The 15,326-nt window shown below is 36.1% G+C and overlaps 1 protein-coding gene across 1 annotated transcript; it reads right to left on the reverse strand.

Moving 5' to 3' along the window:
• Nucleotides 1-1,997: 1,997 nt before the first annotated feature.
• On the reverse strand, nt 1,998-14,222 carry LOC25482455 (protein CELLULOSE SYNTHASE INTERACTIVE 3). Its single transcript, XM_024775513.2, has 7 exons — nt 13,778-14,222; nt 12,059-12,155; nt 8,436-11,505; nt 4,957-7,501; nt 3,685-4,139; nt 2,927-3,043; nt 1,998-2,605 (listed from the first exon to the last, which is right to left on the reverse strand). Exons 2-7 carry the CDS (start codon nt 12,115-12,117, stop codon nt 2,444-2,446), a joined length of 6,408 nt encoding a protein of 2,135 aa, XP_024631281.1. The 5' UTR covers nt 12,118-12,155; nt 13,778-14,222; the 3' UTR covers nt 1,998-2,443.
• Between the last annotated feature and the right edge of the window lie 1,104 nt (nt 14,223-15,326).

The following is a 15,326-nucleotide window of genomic DNA, read 5'->3' on the forward strand; positions in this document are numbered from 1 at the left end:
TGCAAATTTTTGTCATTAAGCTGAGGATCTTCCCCACGTTGTCGCAAATAGGGGTGGGAATAGGCCAGGTCAGGCTAGGCTTTGATAGGCCTGAGCCTGGCCTACAAAAAAAATTACAAGCCTGAGCCTGGCCTGTGGCCTATAATAGGCCGTTTTTCTTGGCCTGGCCTGATCTATTTAAAAGCCTGGACTGGCCTGAAAGCCTACTTACAGGCCTACTTTATATTAAGGCCATCAAATAGTTCATTTGGCCTACTAAATAAGCTAAACATGTCTTAAAGCCTACTTAAAAGCCTATTTAACTACAAGTAAATTTTAACTAGATTAAAGCCTACTTAAAAGCCTGTAACAACAAAGCCTATTTAGGGACTAATAGATAGAGAAAAAGATGTTTATATTTTTAATGTATGCAATTATTTTAATAAAAAAATATTTTTTAATAAATAAGTATTAATAGGCCGGCCTATTAGACTTAATAGGCTTTTCTGGAAGCCTAAGTCTGGCCTATTTAACTAAACAAACTTTTTAAAAAGCCTAAGCCTAAGCCTATATACTAAACAGGTCAGGCCAAAACAGGCCAGGCCGTAGGCCCCTGTAGGCCAGCCTGGCCTATTCCCAACCCTAGTCGCAAATATATGAGTTAGCTCTCTATTTGACGGCGTGATGAAGATCTTCTGCATGCTGTCAAAAATACAAACAAGCACACCAAAGAGACCATGCAAATGTTTGTCATTGTGCTGAGGATCTTTCTCATGCTATTTTAAATATATAGATCTCTATATAACAGCATGATGAAGATCCTCACCATGCTGTCAAATATATATAGATACTCCTTGATACACAGATAACTCAAAAATATCAAGAGGTTGCTATGAGTTAGATCTTGATGTCTGCCAGATGAATATGTCATGTGGCAAGTCAGCAGGATCTAGCTCAAAGAAATCCTCTTGAAAACACCTTCCCAAAAGATTCATCATTTATGTTATTATGTTTTTTTTTTAACTGTTTATTTGTCTCATGTTGCTTCAATTTATGTTATGTACCTTTGTTCTATTTTTTTCCAAGGCATTTGCAACGAAAACGATCCAAACAAAAGGGTCTGATGCAGTTCAGACTTTAAAATCCGGAATAGCTTCATGCATTCCGGATTATAAAATCCGGAAACCCTCAGTAATATTTTGGCCGGTGATGTTTCACCAAAGGTTATGCCGGTTAGTGGAGTTTTAATACGTTTTTTTGGACGGTTTTGAATGAAAAAACAAGTTTTCCTTGACTTCCAAATTACCTATGTCTTTAGTTTTTTAGGTAGATTTTAGGAGTGTTAGTGGTGTCATGGTCATTGTTGACCGCTCATACGACCATTGCAATTGCATTGTAGCTTATGCGGCGGTCGTATAACGGTCAACAGAGACCCTTAACATCAAAGAAAGACACAAAATATTCATATCGTATTTGTCCGGATTATATATTCCGGAAACACTAACAATCTGGTCCGGATTACGTAATCTAGACCAGGGATATTTACATAATTTTTGCAGGGCGAGCGAGAAGGCAACAAGGTGGGAAAAATAATAGTCTAAACATAATTCACAAAATGTTGAAGTCGGGAGTCTCAGTTTTAAAATTGTAGCTGAAGTCGGGGAGTCTCAGTTTTAAAAATGTAGCGTCTGCATGTTTACTCCTTTTTAATGAAAGAGCAGTGCAATCATGCATCAATTTACTCTTGTTCTACTGGTATTATTTAAACATAATTTAAACCTAGAAAATAGACCACGAAAAAATAAATTTGTGCTGATTGTGGCCTAATGTTCAATAATAGCATGTTGATGATTGAAATGGAAAAGAGTTGTGTTTTATTAACATACATACATAGCATGCGACACCGTATGTATGTGTTACTTTTTATCTTGTACAACTTACATGAATTTCAAAATTACACACAAAAATCAAATGACACCATATTTGACATCAAAGTTTTGATGTCAAAATATCATATCTCAATGAAAAATGAAATTGGCAGTTTACTTTTCCATCTTATGTGTGGTTTGCAAACAAACATAAAAGAGGGCCACTTTACATCAAAAGCTAATGAAGAACAAAACGCAACAACTAATTGAAAAAAAAATCTTCTGACGTAATTTTAATTAAAATGGCATTCTTCCTATGATTCAAGTTTCTGTTTCCTATGAACTCACCTGTACAAATTTAACCAATTTTTTCCCTTTACCAAATGAGGATCTCCTTTGTCACACACTCCCTTTACCCCAGACACTTATAATTCAATTTAATTTACACTTACAGATGAAGCAACTTTATCTGCCAGACTACAAAATTGGATCTTCCAAACTTGTTGATAATTACAAGAAAACCATATTGAACATATTATGCATGCTGCAGATTTACCTTCTACGCTTCCAGCCCACAAAGCAGCTAACTACCCCTTTCAAATGTCATCATTTGAAATTCTGTTGGACCATATAATCTCGATTTCAAGTGTTCGGGAAGAGCCATCTTTGTTGCCGTCATGACTAAGACTGAATAGTCCACTATAAACCCCATCCGTCACAATTTTATCAATTTGGATGGTGACTTTTCCAAGAGTTGTCTGGATAAAAAATACAACACTTCGAGTAAGTAATTGCAATTAGAGTATTGTTCGGTTTAGTTAGTGCAAAGATGAAAAAGAAGCCTAGTAATAATTTGTCATCATAAGAAAGTGAATTACAACACTAAGTAGAGACAATTTTCGAAAGAAATAAGCTAAGATCCTCTCAGTAATCAACAAAATACAGGTTTCCATCAAACAAAGTTATGAAGTAGTAATTCTCCCTTTAAGTAAAGGAAGAGGTAAGCACCCACTTACTGGTTACCATAAAGAAAAAATAGTAAAATAGAGAATGAATAATCACGGAAAATATCTAATTACCTTTCCAAAAGTATTCTTGCTTTTGCATACGATATAGAGCTTTTGGCCCTTGGGAGGTACATCAAATGCCCATGTGAATCCTTCTTTCCATTCCGGAGAAGTACTGTGGTTCACTACCTACCAGATACAACAATAAAAAATGGTATCTGTAATCTTGTATGATAAAATATAATCCTTACTAGAGAAAGCAGATAAATCAATTGATAACTTCATAAATAAAGTTTGGACAATGGAAAATAAATTCTGGAGTTTGTTAGGTTGTCAATTATGCAATGGGATGATAGAATCGACAAGACCAAGAAAAATGGATATAGATACGAAAAGAATCAAAGGTGAAATAATCAATCTGAATAATTATTGCGGCATGTGTCAGGTCTATGATAACCGAGCTAGAGAAAGTTGGAGAGTTATCTATCAGAAGGCACTGCATGTCATGTTTGAATTCGAAGAGAAACGGGGAAAAACGCATTCTATTATTGAATGTGAAATTGATATTGAATTTACTACAGTTGAGACTTGAGAGGCTTCTGTTAAGTATACTATTTTTAGACAGCTCTGATTCTAACCGACTAAACCTAATAACTAATCGGCTTGTGACAGATGTAAGATGAAACAAAATATAACAGAAAGAGTTTTACACTGACAGAAGTAGAGTAAGTGTATTCTTTCGCACGTTATAAGACAAGAAAAAACCAGTATTAAAGGCTAAAATAATGACTGATGCTTCTGCAGAATTTTTCAGTTATTCATGGGAGTACCTTGGTTTGTTTTGTAGGGCCATTGCCTATTGTCAACTGGCAAAATGCATTAGTGCTTCCCATAGTTTGCTTGAGGTTGTTTCCACGTTTAATGGTGACAGTCAAACAACCTGGTAAGCAGTGAAGAAGAGTATCTGCCCTCTCATGGAAACTTGGTGGGCAGGTTTTCATGAGCATTTGTAATATGGGGATGGCCTCAGCAGCAGTCATGGCTTGAGATTTTGCTATATCTATTGGCATGGTAGACCAAGATTGTTTTAGCAAGAAAAAGGTGTCAAGTACAGAGTCTTGAGCAACTTCACTCCCAGATTTAAGTGCCCCTACCAAATGAGGAATGCACAGGGTTGCTGCTTCAGATGTGTGGAGCTTAGGAAAGTTTACGAATATCACATGGAGTGTTTTCAAAACTTCCTCATTGATTGTGGCAGTCGACCACAACTCCCTTTCGAGTGCAGCTGCATAATGAAGCAACAATACTATGAAATACAATTTTCTTAATAAAAAAAGAAAAAAAACCACCAACACACCACAATCTATATGTGAAGATTTATTTTTCTTGAAAATAATTTGAAATAAAAATTTTATATGATAAACAACAGGAAGAAAGCTATTTCACTAGTTGTCATGCTGCAGAAAATCTTTGACATCCTCCGAAACTAGAAATAGCAACGCATATAATGGAACTAGAGATTTATACTAGGAAAGACAATATAACAAGACGGAAATCAACTTATTTGTACATATGATGATATATCCAAAAGACCTAAACTCTTTCTTTTCTGGTTCCAGAAAGTCTAAAACCCAAATAAAGGCTGAATGATACTCTCAGATGACAGTTCAAATTCTGACGATCTAACCATATTGAATCACACAGCAAAATAAAGAAGCCTTTCAAATACAACTTTGTCACTGCATATCCAGTGTATTTATTCCTTTGAACATCAACTAGTATTTTAAAATGGGACAATAGAATTCTATGCATGTATAAACACTAGTGAAAATTCAACGCCCTTCAAGAAATTTCATAAATTAATCATTAGTTTCAATATGTAAGATAAACATAGAAGATCATCTGCCAGGGACCATATACATGAAAAGGTGTGCAACAAAATAAATTTAAATATATTTTATTTACTAAAGACTAAAACATGAATGAACTTAAAAGAAAATTAGGCAATGTTTTATAGCATGGACACATGCCAAAAGCAGTTGCCGAAAGAGAGCATAAGTATAGAGCAGTGCTCACTGTCAATACGGACAAGAATAATGTACCTGTCAAAGATCTGATCAGCTCATTTGACACATATTCTAGTAATGTGTGAGTAGAAAACAAAAATTTGATTAATAGAGCTGCTTGTCCAGCAACTTCTGTATTTGGAAACAGCAGCAATTCCTGAATCACTAGTATGCCCCCAGCTTCTGCAACAGCACGTCTATTTGTCCTGCTGTTCATGACAAAGTTTTGTAATGCGCATATAGCCACCATTGTCATTTCTTCAGTTGGCTGATCTTCAAGTATACTTATCAATGCACGACATGCAGATACAGAGTCACTGGCTCTAGCATGTCGTTCATGCTGGGAAAGATTTCCCAGAGCTAAAGCAGCAAGAAGCTTGCCAGACTGTGATCTGGTTAGTGGATCTAACAGATATTGGGATAAAGGCGCTATAGCATACTTAGATACCTTCATCTCCCGTACTCTGACATTGTTAAATAAAGTTTCAAGTAATCCAGCAGATGCTTCTTCACATTGATGAGATCTTATAAGGTGCAGCAGAGCATCCATAGCTCCAGCTTCCATCATCTCTTCAGCACTTGAACCATAGCTTCTTTCAAAAACTGCTAAAGCATTTAGCGCTAGGCTAATGGTACTATCAAGTGTTGAGTGCAAGAGTTTTACAAGAACCACCACAGGAACTTTAAAATAGTAATCAGCATTGGAACGTAATACATTAGAGAGAACTAAAGCAGCTGATTCCCAGAGTGCATGTGGTGGCTGAGGATCATCTTGAATGATAACTTTTGCAAGCTCGAAAATACCTCCTGCATCAGCAACGGCCTTTGGCCAGCTTGTGGATATTTTTTCCAATGCTTTTATTGCTGTTTGCTGTAAATTTAAAATTCCAATTCCTGCAAGCCGTACAAGGGGCACAACTGCATTCTTTGTTGTAATATCTTGCTGAAAGTGTTCCTGTGCAAGAAGGTGAGATAACAGTTCCGTGCCAAGCTGCTGAATATCTTGGGATGGGGATTCCAGAAAAGATATCAAGGGTTCAATGACTTGGCTAGGAGTAAGCTTTAAGGATGCAAGACTTTGCGGTTTCTCCAATATATTCACAAGTGCTTGTAAGGCACTATGCTGTCCCCATATGTTGAAATCCCGACGGAGCAAAACATTGAAAAGGGGTTCTACAATTTCTGCAGCATCTGAACTTCTAGCAATTGCACTACTATTAGTTAAAATGCGAAAAAGCTCAGCTATTGTAGAGCATAATGAGCTAGGTGCTGATTGAAATAGCTTGAGACAGTTATCAATAATGCCAGCTTTGACCATGTCATGTTTGCTAGGAGTCCTGTCTTTACCCAATTTAATTAGAACAGATATAGTGGCCTCAATAAGCTGGTAGTTTTCACCAGAAACCAAGCCGACAAGGAGATCCACAACATTATAAGCTGCTGCAAGCTCCACCTGCTGTTCATCTTCCAACAATCTATCAAAAGCACAAACCCCATATTCTATTGCTGTCTCATAACCAGACTGCATTAGTGATATAAGGGGTTTTATGCAATCTGAGGCAACTGGGTTTGCTCTGATCTTGCTATTACCAAAAAGAGCATAGCAGAGATGTGCAGCATGGGTCTTCAGTTCCAAAGTAGAAGCAGAAGACAGTATTTTGTATAAACTTTCAAGTGGATTCCCTTCCACATCAGTAAAAACACATGCTTTTGACGAATCTCCTGATGTTAACTTGATCAAGGCCAGGAGAGCAGCTTCCTGCTCACTCCCTGATGTTGTGTTAAGCATGTCAACCAATGGCTGAATGGCCTGTTTAGCTAATTCTGAATCTCTGATATAGTCGGCATCAAAAAGTTCATGGAGTGCTCTTGCTGCACTGTATCTAGCATTTCTCGATCCAAGACGCAAAACAGCTATGAGTTGGTTCAATGAACTTGTTGATGCTTCATGTTTAATGAGGTCAGAGTTAAAAAATAAAATTCTCAGTAACTCTGAAATGGCAGTCTCAGTTGAATCTTGAGGGCTCAAGGACAGGTATTTGTTCAAAGCTTCCAGAGCTCCAGCTTCTGCCAGAAGTGATTTATTTGCATCACTTCCATCTGCGATGGATATCAAGAGTCTAACAGCAACTGGTGGAGCATTAGGCCTTTCTGGTATTGGTCTTAAGAGGTCCACTAAGAGGGGTATAGATTTCCGTGCAGTAGACCCCAATCTTACATCTTCAATTTCAAAAAGGTGATCCAAAACAACTTGATCAGGGTTTTGCACCAAGGAAAATTCTTCTGATAATGTCACAAGATTTGGCATATCTGACTCAATATGCCCAATAATAGTTATCAAACCAGCAACAGCACCAGAATTTGCAATGGCAAGATTTATCCCCCTATTACCATTACAAACAAGACTAGCCAAAGCCTGGGCAGCAAAATATTTATCAATTACTTCTTCGGATCTTAGCAGAAGAGCGATAGAAGGTATAATGTTCATTGTAGCAGGTGATAGAACGATGTTTGCATCTTTAAATAAAATGGCCAAGAACAAGGCACTGATCCATATTCCTTCGGTATCCTCATATTCCGCCTGTCAATAGGAGAGGGAGGAAATATATCTGAATAAGTAACTAAATTTATAGCATATGTGCAATCCTGACATGTACATCACCAACACAAATCATCAACCAAATGAACAGAATCTAGGGAAAACATAATATACATTCTATTAGTATAGTCTAGAGTCTTTTCACTGTTCACTAATCATTCAGATTTATTCTTCAGAGTTCAGGCCCAAGCTAAGCTTTAAAGGAAATAAGAGGGCGTTAACAAGATCAAAAGGGAGACAAATTCATAAAACTTATTTAAAATAGTAATACAAACTTTAGGAAATCAAGCATATAAAAATTGAGATATGGGATTTTTATATTAAAAAATTAGATTCATACTGATAAAAAAAATTTTAATTAGTACATATATTGTAGATTCAGGTCTGGCAGGGCTTGGCCTAGATTTTATTCACAAAACTCTGCCTTTAATCTGTAGCTGGCTTAACACTGATTTGTCAATGTCCAATTCTCACTTTCCTTTAGAAGAAAATTATTCCAATCATTTCTTTTCATTAAAACATTAGGAATGGCTTTAAAAATCCCTATATTTCCATATGTTATCATACATCAAAAGAACAAAAATGTTGTATGAAAAACACATTTTTTTTTCTTTATTGTATTTCTCTTTCTTCCCAAATATGTTTCTTTACACATCAAATCCAGAGTTTGATCAACTCATAACTAAATTTATATTACAAATTTATACAGATTCCAAGTTATTTTGTTGTTTATCAAATTGCAAAGAGATACTATCGAGCAAGTTAAAAGCAAAGCCATCACACACCCAACATGGCACGTTTAATTTTTCCTATGTACATGAATATTAGTACCCGAGTTGTAGAACAAACCAGCAAAAAGACAAAGGAAACTGATAAAGATCATCAGTTAAATAAACTGAAGTTTAAATTAGTATACCTGTGGATTTGAAGTATGTCTTGCAAGTTTGTTACAGAGAGCTTCAAGTCCACCAGCTTCCATAACTGTGAGCTTACTCTTCAAATGGAAAGAAGCAATAATTGAGAGCAACCACAGTGCAACAGTACCTCCCAGGACAACAGCCGGATCGGGAATATCAAATACGTCAGCTTCTTGAAATGCATTCCTCTCCATAAAACCTTTAGTGGTGAATACTTCAATATCTAATGAAGAACAGAAACAACTCAGCTTCACCATATCAACTAAAGAATATATCAGTTGTTTTAGATAACCAGAAGAGTCAAGTGAATCCACTGAAAGCTCTTTCTTCTCCTTTGCAACACAAATTAGTAAGGAAGCTCCACCAACTTTCACTTCTGAACTGGAGGAGTTTATAATTCTATTAGCCAATGACACAATGGATCTTGAACTAGCAAATAACAAATCACCAAGAACAGCTGGCTGATCTCCACAAAGCCTAGACAGAATTTCGATTGCCTTGTCCTGCACAAGGGGAGGCCCCTCAGCCAAACAGTAAATGAGAAGTTCTATGTTTGATGGTATTTCAACCAGAGCTAACCACGGATGATAAGTGAAGTCGACACCCTGTTTAGTCCTGATTAGCAGTGCAATTGCTCCTAAAGTATCTGCTGCATCAGTTCCATCCATATCCATAGCTCTTAATGAATCCACAAGTGCAAGTACAGCAAAACGGCATTGAGCATTCCCCTTGAGAACGTCGCCTACTGGAAAATGCTTCAGTAATTGATAAAGTGCACATGAAGCATTTTGCTTACCTTCCAAGGATCCTTCTGCCAGAACTCTAGTTAAAGCTGAAACAACATCTCCGGCTAGAGCTTCAGCGGCAATAGAAGGATCAAAGAGAAGATTAGCTAGTGCAGCAACAGCAGTTTCAGCAGCATCAACAGAGGATGTTTTAGCTAGTTTGATTAGTGGCTCAACATCACCCTCTACAATATAAGACATCCTATTTGCAGCTTTGCTCTTGTTTGGACGAGACAGAGCACATAGGGCTCGAGCAGACTGAGTGGCAACACCTTGAGTTTTGCTTGTTAAAAGCTTCAGGCAAGGAAGCACAATCTCATCAGTTGCAAGACTATCACACATGTCTTGTCTAGTGATAAATAAATCAGCAAGGACTGAAGCTGCATATTCTTGGTTTTCCACATTTGATGAATTGAGAACTTGAACAAGAGATCTCAGTCCGTTATTGGCTGCAGATCCCTTCTGAAGGAGATCCTTCTGTGAAGCAATAGAAAGCACGTGACCCAAAACCCGAATTATATGTGCCTTTGAGCTTGTAGAATCCCCTAGTAGCAATGCTAATAGCTGATTAATTGTGGCAGAATCAGCCACTCGGACAAGCTTTGTGAGTGCCATAGCAGAAGCTTCTTGTCCTTTTGGTCCACCACTCTTGAGAAGCCACAAAAATGCTGGTACGGCTCCAGCACTTTCAACACAGGCACGGATATCTTCACTGTGACAGCACAAACTCCAGAGAACATTAGCTGCTTCCTCTTTTGCTTTTTGCGATCCTGTCTCTAACAACTGCACCAACGGTGGAATCCCTCCAGCAGCAGTGATTGCCCATTTGCTGTCGTCAACCTGGTGAGTTAAGATCGCTAACAATTGAACTGAGTACTCCTGATGCTGCTCACTGGCTAATCCCACCAATGAAATCAGCAATTGGATACCTTCTCGCTTTTTTATGGCCTCCCATATTCCAATCTTTTCACAACACAAGCTTGTCAATGAAAGTATCAGATACTCTTGCACATCAGGAGCAGCCATTGTTATAAGACCAACGAGAACCTTCTTCGAATCTGCTTGAATGAGCCACTTTGAGAGATAGACGTTTCCATAAAGACTAGCCATAGCCTCAAGGACACGCTCTTGAATCAGCTTGTTGTCTCTGGGCTTTAAAAGAGTTACAAGATTATCCTCTATCTGAGTTGCATCAAAATGTTCCTCATCAACATCAAGGTTTTCCACAAAGACCATGAGTGTATAAGCAAGAGCACCAATTATATCGCCAACTGGGGCGGGAAGGCGAGGAGAATGGGAAAGTTCTCCAAGATATAGTATTAAAGAAGACATGCCCCCATAGATGTTGGCTAAAGCGCGAGTTGCATGCTCTTGCAAGGCCTGACCGCCATCACCTCGCATACACTCTGTAGAAGGAGCAACAATAGCTCCAATAAGGATTGGAACGCCATCTGCATCAACAATAGCCTTTTTAGCCTTAGTAGACTTTGAAGAAAGGGCCTCTAGAGCATCGGCAGCACTGGCTCGTACAGAAATATAATTTTCCTGACCAACAAGTTGAAGTAAAGCTTTGACTGCTCCAGAGTCTATTACTTTGGGGATGCTATCACTAAAAGCCAGCATTAGACGTGCCAACAGAGAAGCTGCATTTGACTGAGAAACAGAATTATCTGAATACAAGAGACCCACAATGATATCCACACCTCCAGCTTCTAATGTTGCTTTCCAATAGTCATCTTTGTCCCCACATAGATTTCTTAATGCTCCAGTAATAAAACCTTCCACAACTTTGTCTTCTTTGTTCTGTGGATTTAGTTGATTCCATAAGGTTGGAACTACACCTTCTGTAACAAAAATTTTCATACCAACATGATCAACTGAAAGACCACCAGAGGAAACTTCATATATTGCTTCAGCTGCTGCCTTCCTAGCATCAGTGGATTCATATTTTAGAACTGACAGTAATGGTGGGATACAACCACCAAGAAGTACTTTTAACCTCAAGTCTTCATCTTTACACAGGATACTCAGAGTGGAAGCTACATTAACTTTTGCAAGTGGGGTTCCATTTCTGAGAATGTTTATGAACAATGGCATGGCTTGGGCATGAGAACCAATAAGTGCTCTAGCATCCTTTCTTCTCTTGGCAACACTTAATAATCGTGCTGTAATAAGTTCTTTCTCGAGTGTTGATGACATGTTGGCATGCAGTTGCTCCAAAAAATTAGCAACTGTTGCCATTGTAGATTCTGGATCGTCCATTCCTGTTTCCTCAATGAATTCCCTATATGTAATTGGGCATTTAACTGCCAAATGTTAGTATTTTGACTGTTTTCACATTTGCAAATGAGATATGCAATGTAAAACTCACATGAGAGACCTAACCAGCTATGAGCCATTAATATATTAATATAACAATAAATTCCAAACAGATCATAAACTAGTTCCAATTGCTTAAAAGTTAAGGGTCCGTTTACCTTGTGAAAACATTTTCAATTTAATTTTTTTAAATTTAGTGTTAATTTTACTTGATAACAAAGAGATAAGAGACTCTCGAAGTTAACAATTGTCTGCATTTTCTGGAAAAATTGAAAATATCAAAGAACTATTTTTATTATTTCATGAAATGCATCATCCCTAACTAGCGTTTCATCTTCTCTCTACCCAATGGTTCACTTTAGGTGTTTCACATCAAGTTAAAATGAACACAAACTTTAGGAAATGAAAATAGACAATATTTTCACAAAGTAAACGGGCCCTTAGCCTCCATCATTATAATACATTTTCTAGTTTATATAGCACAATAAATTCCTAATGAGTAACACAAATTTACTGACATGGGCTTAGAATCAGAATAAATGGATCTCTGTTGTTCTGGAGAGGGAGACTTTGACATTTGCACCAACAAGCTTGTTTATCGTCCTTGTAGGACCCCTGAAAATTGAAACATTCTAAAATTTCAGCATACCAAAAGTCTATCCCAAATTGACATCCTGCAGAAATGCTTAAAATAGAAAACACAGACATGAGAAGGACTTTGTTTATTAAGCTACATGACATAGCAATACCCATTTCCCTGAAAAGACATCGTTTATAACATTCATATTAGAGAGAGAGAGAGATCTACTTACTATAAGAAATCCCTTTCTATCAATTACAAACATGAATCAGTGACTATCACCCCATTCAAATTCAATCAACACTCTACCCAAGAAAAGAAACAACAAAAAATCCTAAGCATGGCTTATGGCCTGCCCTAGATTTTACACTGAGTGATCTCTATGCGAATGCAAACAACATTTCAGTTTCTAAGTTCCATATTATACAAAGACTTCACATCGATGCCTCCAAAAGTAATCATTAACCTCAACTTTATTGTTCAACTTAGTTTTATGCGAATGTATCCAAATATAAACCACTTTACATTCAACTCCCTTATAACTAAAATCAATTTCCGAAAGCATTGAACCAAACTCGCACTAGGGTGTCTTTGGTTTCGCCGTAGGGAGAGCCAAAAGTGATTTCAGATACATAAGCAGTGAGTTTAATTTTGACAAGTTTGGGTGATGTCTGTTGGAATTAATTTTATCTCTAGAACAGATTCTAACTTGAAGCTAGGCTTTGCAGCTTTTGACTCCAAACATAATTTCAAACTCAAATTTAGTGTATGGTCCCTTCCACTTTTGGAGGAGCCAGAATTGATTTAGAGTGAACTGATTGTGAAATTGATTCGGACTAAAAGGTAAAGTGATATGTGTATGGATACATTAATGTAAAAGTGAGTATAACAATAAATTTGAGTGTAAAAATCAATTATAGAATCAAAAGCTACAATTTCTATCTTCAAGTAGACTCAATTCTAGAGGCAAAATTAATTATATTAAGACACGTTTGACTGCTCTCGAGCAAAATTGATTTTTCCTTCAGAATTGTTTCTAGTTGAAGGTAGAAATTGGAGCATTTGATTTTAGGACATACTTTTACATTCCCTTTGAGCCAATTTACTCTTCAACTATCTTTTACACTAACCAAACATAAATCACATAACCTTCAAATCAACTTTAGCCATAATCAAATTTTCTTCAACTAACGTTTACTTGAAATATCCAAGCATACTCCATCCGATCTAAATTATAAGCAACATTTCACTTTTTAGGTTCATTGAATAACTTATGTATTTGCTCTATATTACACCAGATACATTAGTTATTTAATGAATATAAAAAGTTATTTTTTCCTTATAACAGAGACCGAAGGGAGTAATTCACGTTGTATCCAACTGATTTTTGACTAAAATCAATTCAATCAAAATCAATTTTCGCATTCAGATTTTTACACTCAAATTGATTTTTCATCTCAATCACTTATCCAAACATAATTCAACATATTTTTAAATAAAATCAATTGAATCAAAATAAATTTTCGCAATTGCTTAACCAAACTCACACTAAAACCCTACAATCCAGAATCACTTCACAAATCATCAAAATACAGACAACACAAACAATAATCAAAATGAAATTCAAAATTCATGACAAAACCATAAAAGAAGCTACCTCGCCGAGTGAAATGCAAATGCCGCAGAACTCCTCCCTCCTAAAAACTACCTCCAAAACCTTTGCATCCTCAATTCACTGGTAATTTCATCAAAATTGAAAACCGATCCAACACAGAAAAACATCACAAACGCGTCACAGAATTCAGATCTTGAGGAAGAATCGAAACAGATCAAAGAAAAACGGATCGTTATAAGAAGATAGGGTAAAAGAACGAACCAAAACGTGTAATGAAATTGAAAGGTAGAATTTAAAAACCAAAACGTGTAATGAAATTGAAAGGTAGAATCTAAAATGCAGAAGAAAATAACGATAATTGAAAATTGAGAAGAAGGTGAATGTGTGAGAGAGCGATAACAGAGAAATGGAAAAAAGGAATGGAAGTAGAAGGAGGAAGTAACAGAGTGAAAGAGTGTGTTTGTGTAACTGTCTATGACTCAAGCTTCTCCGTTAACTTTTTATGACTGCTTTCTTTTGTTTCTTATATCACTATCACTATTTTACTTTGCCCAATGTTTTTCTCACCGTTATTTTTATTTTGCCCAATAAAAAATAATTCATTTAATAACCGAGGTATCCAGTATGTAATATAAGTCAGATACATCAGTTATTCAGTAAACTTAAAAATTAATTATATATTTTTCATCATAACATCAAGATTTGGTCTAATAATAAAATGATAGGTTTTAAATCAGAAAGTTATGAATCGAACACTCTTTTGTTTGTTTTTGTTTTAGGTTTATTTTAATATTGACGGCGTCTACTGTTGTTTGGTGGGTGGTATGGTAAAAATAGGTGTCAGAATTGGGTTGTACTGAAAGACTGAAAAACAGTTGGGTGGATCAGTCCATGTTTATGTCTCTATGTATGATGATTATGACAACGAGTCCATTTCTAACCCTTGTTTTCTTTTGTTGCTTGGGATTTGTTCTTTTTTGTTTTTTGTAGTACATGGGATGGGATTTGTGCAATTTTTGTTTGCTAACGAGAGGTATGTTGGAAATGGATTAGCGTAAACACTTAATTAATCATCGTTTTTTGTTAACAAATGGTTTTAAGTATAGTAATCCGAAATTTGTCTCAAAGTAAGTAGGATTTGATCCATAATTATTCAATTCAACAATCTAGCTCAAGTTCTCCAAAAAAAAAAACTATTATTGTGTGAAGTAAGTTCATAAATCATTGTTTTAGACTACTGTTAATTCTTAAAATTGTAAATTTGTCAACAAAAATATTCTTAAAATTATAGAGGTCGATTAATTTAATTCATTAAACTTACTATGAAATAACAATTTAATACGATATAAAATTAAATAGTCAATTAGTTTAGTCTTTCTTTTTAAATTAAAAACCAAAGTTTTGTCTTATCTTAAAAAGAATAAAATTTTGAAGATCTCATGTTTATCCTATATAAATGCTAACATGTGTTTTAACCACACATGTTAAAGTACTGCATATAAAAATTGTCTTAAAATTCGTGTATTTAAATTCTTTTAAAAGTTACTATTTACAATACAAAACTGATATTGTTATGCTCTTGGACATATAT

Source organism: Medicago truncatula, chromosome 1 (genome assembly GCF_003473485.1).
Source record: "Medicago truncatula cultivar Jemalong A17 chromosome 1, MtrunA17r5.0-ANR, whole genome shotgun sequence".
NCBI classification, from domain to species: Eukaryota; Viridiplantae; Streptophyta; class Magnoliopsida; order Fabales; family Fabaceae; genus Medicago; species Medicago truncatula.